The sequence below is a fragment of the Rhizoctonia solani genome, chromosome 9, assembly GCF_016906535.1.
Source record: "Rhizoctonia solani chromosome 9, complete sequence".
In the NCBI taxonomy this organism is placed as follows: Eukaryota; Fungi; Basidiomycota; class Agaricomycetes; order Cantharellales; family Ceratobasidiaceae; genus Rhizoctonia; species Rhizoctonia solani.
In genome coordinates this window covers 1,993,337-1,998,871 of record NC_057378.1, presented here as the reverse complement: position 1 = coordinate 1,998,871, position 5,535 = coordinate 1,993,337, and the positions used below count along the sequence as shown (strand labels likewise).

At 49.1% G+C, this 5,535-nt stretch overlaps 2 protein-coding genes across 2 annotated transcripts; both read right to left on the bottom strand.

Annotated features, from left to right (window-relative positions):
- Window positions 1–277: 277 nt before the first annotated feature.
- RhiXN_08140 (Reverse transcriptase (RNA-dependent DNA polymerase)) lies at window positions 278–2,997 on the bottom strand (the record flags this gene model as incomplete). The annotated part of the gene is made up of 3 exons (XM_043327956.1): window positions 278–524; window positions 594–2,470; window positions 2,530–2,997. 3 exons carry the CDS (start codon window positions 2,995–2,997, stop codon window positions 278–280), a joined length of 2,592 nt encoding a protein of 863 aa, XP_043183341.1.
- Window positions 2,998–3,283: 286 nt separating this feature from the next.
- On the bottom strand, window positions 3,284–5,535 carry RhiXN_08139 (uncharacterized protein; the record flags this gene model as incomplete). The annotated part of the gene is made up of 2 exons (XM_043327955.1): window positions 3,284–4,402; window positions 4,456–5,535. 2 exons carry the CDS (start codon window positions 5,533–5,535, stop codon window positions 3,284–3,286), a joined length of 2,199 nt encoding a protein of 732 aa, XP_043183340.1.

Sequence of the window (5,535 nt, the reverse complement as noted above, 5' to 3'; positions counted from 1 at the left end):
TTTTTTTTTTTTGATTCATATTTAAGGAGCTACATGCAAAACAAGGCAAACTGCTCACAAGAAACCAAGGCAAACTACGCTAAGAGAGAGAGAGAGAGAGAGAGAAACAGAACAGAAAGGGCACAAACAAGCAAGGTAGTAAGCATGGGATGACTGCAGGGGGCCATGTACAGGGGCCATAAGGGCGTGATAAACAATGTGTCCTAAGGACTGGAGTGTGGCGGCCATAAGGGCGTATGGAGCGGTTGTAAGGACGTATGGACGTGGGCGTAAGGCCCTACAGAGGTTGAGCGGCAGCCGGCGGATCTCTACACTTTCTGATTCCTGACTTCAGTATGAACTCAGATACTGCCTCCAGTCCCAGCAGTGTTCCAAAGATCTCCTCCCAGGAGTGCTCAGGCAATGCGTCAGTGATGATGTGCCTGTATTTTTCCGTTTCTGGACAGAACATGAGCATGTGCTTGGGCGTTTGTGATGGTTTGCCACATTGGCATTGTGGGTCAATATGAGGGTGGAAGCAAGCGCTATACGCCCCATAGAAGCCGTGTCTGGTCAGGAATTGGACTAGTTGGCATTGGACGTTTCAAGGGTACGTGGGTTGGTTGAATATGGGGTGTAGTTTCAGGGCGGGTGGGCGTGGTATGTAAGTGCCCAAGTCTGGACGCAATAGGATGTGTTTGTTCCAGACTTTGCCCCAGCTTGACATGGCTTGTTTTGTGGCTCTAGTTCTTGCCCATGTTATGGTTCTGTTGAATACAGGGGTGGGTTGGAGCATCTTGCTCCCCTTTGCTGCTTCATCTGCAAGTTTGTTTCCATTGATTTTGGTGTGTCCTGGTAGCCACTTGACGGTGATGTGGTGGGATGTGTCTTTTTCCAGGAACTGCTGGGTGTGTTGATGGAATGCTCTTGATGCGTATTGGGCGGGGTGTCTGTGTAATGATGATATGGCTTTGACAGCTGCCTGGTTGTTGCAATATATGATGATTTGCTTTGCCTGAACCTGCTTGGCTATGCGGACTGCACTGTTAAGGCACATGGCAATCCCTAACATTTCAGCGTTGTATATGTTGGCTCTGGGGCCAATGCTGTGTGAGTTCCTTGCTAGGACTTTATGACTGTATTTGACAATGTAGCCTAGGCCGGCCTTGGGGATGCTGTTGAGGGTTCCAGCATGCCCGTCTGAGAACCCATGGACAGTGTATCCCAGGTGGTTGCTTTTGGCTTTGTTGATTTTGTTCTGGATGATCTTGGTGGCAGCTTTCTTCAAGGGGGCGGGTGACTTGTGTTTGATTTCTAGCTGCTTGGGCCAAGGTGTGTTGGGTTTGGATGGGTGAACAAGGTACGGTGTGATGAACTCAATGTCTGGGTGTGAGAGTGACGCCGCAAAGGTAATGGGGGATTTGGGATTGTGTTGGAGCTCTGTGGACAAGTCCCATTCCAGCGGTAGTCTATGCGCAACTTTGGCAAGTGCAGGTATGGGTTTGAGTTTTCTAGCAAGGTTCTCAACAATTCTAAGGCAGGCAATGTGAAGGGGGGGTATGGAAGCAAGGTGTTCCATGCATCTGGAAGGAGTGGTTTGGAAGGCACCAAGTATCCACCTCAAACCTTGATTCTGGACTTTCCTAAGTGGTTCAAGCAACAACAATTGCCTACGCCCATGAAACCACAGAGGGAGCCCATAGGTCAAGATTGGGGTGACACTAGCCTTAAACAAGATGCGTGTGTGACATACTGAGAGTCCATTCTGGGAGTTGGCTAGCATTTGCAAACCAGCCAGGGTGGCTTTGGCTTTGATGGCCATGGTTTGGATGTGCTCCTTGAAATTGAGCCTCCTGTCCAGAAAGAATCCCAGCCATCTAACAACATCTTTTGGACTGATGGTAGTATCTGTACCGGAGTGGGAAAAGGTTAGTGATGGATTGGAATGAGGAGTTTTAGGAGAACAAATGAAATGGATGAGGTCAGACTTAGGTAATTCAAATTCTAGGCCTAGCTTGATAGCAACTTGATTGATGTTCTTGATGACATTGGTGATGACATTGATGTTTTCTTGATGTGAATGACTGTAGGCAAGGATTGTGAAATTGTCTATGTAAGCAAACAAGTGAGCTTGAAGATCTATGGAAGCAAGGAGAAGAGGGATGGAGTATAGCAAAGATAGGACAGGGGATAGTGGGGAGCCCTGGGGGATGCCAACGTCCAGCAGTTGGAAGTGTGGGCATAGAATGCCATCAATGCAAAATTGGGCTGTGCGGTTGCTTAGGTAAGATTGCAGCCAATTGCAAATGTTATTTGAGTAACCAAGGCAATCTAGGGTGTAGATCAGACAAGCATGGTCAACGTTGTTGAAGTAGCCTGACACGTCTAACGTCAATAGGGATGCTGCCTTGTTGGACTTCCATGCTGTGCAGATGTTGTGTACCATGCATAACCCAGCATCTGTACAGGAGGTGATGTCCTTGCCTCCAAACTGAGCTTGGGGGATCAGGTTGTGTTCCCCGCCTTGTGTAAAAGCCTTGCAGTGACAACTTTCTCAAGTAATTTGGATAGTGTCTCTAGTAAGGCAATAGGATGGTAGTTCTTAGGGGTGGACATGTTGGCGCAGTTGGGTTTGGGGATGGGGGCAATGATACAATTACAAAGGGCGGTGGGGTGATAACCAATCTCTAGACATAGGTTGAATAGTCTGACAAAGATATCTGGGGAGGCGTTGAAGGCCCACTTGAGTAGTTGGTAGTTGGATCCAAAAGCGCCTGGGGCAGAACGGTTGGATGTGAGTTCAAGCACGGATCTGACTTCTGCTGAGGTAATGGGTTGGTGTGGCCTTTGTGGGGTGCTCTTGAGGCCAAGTGGTTCTAACGTCACGTGAGGGGAGTTGACTTGTGGGAAGAATTGTAGGCCTAGGTGTTTAGCTTTGTTGTGTGGGTGTGTGGCTGTGATGTCTAGAGATGGGTGACAGATGGGGGGATGATGGAACACTGTTTCCCCTGGTACCATTTCAGGACATTGAAAACGCATTGGGTGGAGATCTCTGCCAAGATCTTGTCCCCTTGGCTTTTTCTGGCCCTTCTGATGGCTCCTTGTAAGGCAGCTCTCAGCTGTTCCCTTGGTTTTTGGTCAGGGTTGTGTTTGAGGTTATGGACCGCCTCAGAGCACTTGTCTGTCCACCATGGGGATCTAACTGGGCCAGCCTTCTTTTGACACAGGGGGAGTGGCATGACAAGGTGGGTAGCGTTTGACATGGCTTCTAGGATTGTAGAGGTCATCCTATTGGCGTCTTTGGCTACCAAGGGATCTGTAGGGGGGGGTTCTTCTGGACTTGCCGCATGTATTCTTGGGTCCACTTCTTTTGGCGGCTGGTATCTATAAGGTGTCTGGGGGACGGTTCCATGACCCCAACAGACTTGGCTTGATTGTGTGGGCCTATGGTCCATGTGATGGCCATATGATCTGACCCTAAGGACTTGCTGGAGGACTGGGCTTCTACCTCCCAATTGAGGTTTGGCCACGCGTCCACAGCTTGGCTGTTAAGGAGTGTAAGATCTATTATGGCATTGGAGGTAGGAGATTTGGGGACAATGTGGGTGGGAAGGGATAAGTGGTTGAGGACGTGTAGGTCCTGGTACTCAGTGTAAGCCTTAAACATCCTTTCTTGGGCATTGGGCCGGTGTTGTTCCCACTTGGAGCCTGCAAGGGCCCACTTGGGGTGGTGTAGGTTGAAGTCCCTGGCCATTATGCATGGTCTGTCCATGGGGATGTTGATGTTGGTGATGGCGTCTACTGTGTCTTTGAGGCTCTTGCCGTGGGGGTAGCAGTTGATGATGGTTACCAGAGAGTTGTGTAGTTTGAGGTCCACCGCTAGTATGTCTTTATGGATGGGTGAGATGTTGGAGAATTGAGGGTGAATGTTGTGGTTGTTGCGTATATATATGGCTACCCCTGGCCCCTTGACAGAGTTGAAACCTGGGGGAATGATACATAAGAAGTTAGTAGAGGCAACAGTGCCATAAATATTCTGTTTATTGGGGTTAGTGTCTTTTTGGGAGCCAATACGGCCCCACCAAATATCTTGGAGAATAAATATATCAAAATACTCATACAGCGGTTTGTTGAGGAGTGCGTGCATTCTTGGGTTGCACCCCGCAACATTAAGTTGGAGTATGTGGTGTTCAGGCATTAACACCTGTTGACCGGCTTGCAATGATTTGCGTGATAGGGCGGCGGAACTCCAACATCTTGGGGCACTTGGGGGTGTTAAATTGGTGACCGTGTAGGCCGCATGACATGCAGTATCACATTTGCATGGGTTGCCCTTGCTGTCTTGGATGCTTTGGGGACAGTTATCAGCGTTATGTTCTTTGGTCAAGTGGTTATTGCGTCCGCATTTGTGGCACTGGGGTTTCTTGGTGCGGCATTGGCACTTGGGTGTCTGTACCTCACGCATTTTGAGCAGACTTGTAGTAGAGGTTTGGGGTTGAACTTCTTGATTTTGCATTGTTGTCCGTAGATGAATAGTTGTGGATTAGTGAGTAGGCGGCTTGAGGTGATGCCCCCTGTGTCCTCAAATGCAAATGACACTGTAGAGGCCTGACATCCCTCAGCTTGGAGATGCGCGGGGTCTGCAAGCCAATCTGGTGCAAGGGTTATTTTGAGGTTGCCAAATTTGGCTTCCTTGGGGAACAAGTCCCGTAGCAGCTGTGTAAGTTTGTCACGGTTGCGCATGCGTTGCGCAGGCCCTCCCATCCCAGTGGGGACGTTGGTGACTACCAAACAGCTCCAAGGGACTTTGGGGCCAAACTTGTACTCAGGCATCTTGAGTTTGTCCATGAGTAGCGGTATGGTGTTTTTGATTGCTGTAATGGAAGCAGAATTGGAGAATGAGAGATGGAGACTTGCCTTGAGTGTCCAGCGGACTTGGGTGAGTCTGCCTTTGCTGAGCGTTCTGTTAGCGGCATCAAGGCATTCTTGCATGGACACAAAGATGCTTTTGGGGTTTGGTTGGGTGACAGGTAAGGTTTTAAAGCAAACAACAAAATTCCTGTTGTTGCTCTGTGTGGGTGAGGGCTTCAAGATATCCCTCTTGATGGCAGCCGCAATGTTAGAAGCTTTGACTTCTGGAGCTTTGGTGTTAGCCTTGGCTGCAACATTGGCCCAGCTGACGTTTGTGGGGTTGCTTGTGTTTTGAGTGGGCTTGGGCCTGGGGGTGGCAGCTGGCTGGCTTGTGTGTGCAGGTTTAGCCTGCGGTTTTGTACCTTTGAGCCTGCTCAGCTGGGTGTTGATATTGTTGAGTTGTTCCAGCTTCTTGAGAATTTGGTTAAGGATTAGATTGTTGGGGTTTGAGGTGGTTGATGTGTTAGGGTTGGCATTGGTGAATCCTCCCGTGGCTGGGTTGAAGTTGGCAAAGGGGTTAGAACGTTTTGAGTGGGTTATGCCTTGTCCCCATCCCTTTCTGGGTTTGGAGTTATCCCAGTCTGGTTCAATGTTGGTCTCCATTACTTTGTTGTCTGCCAGGTTTGTGGTTGGTTTGGTTTTCAT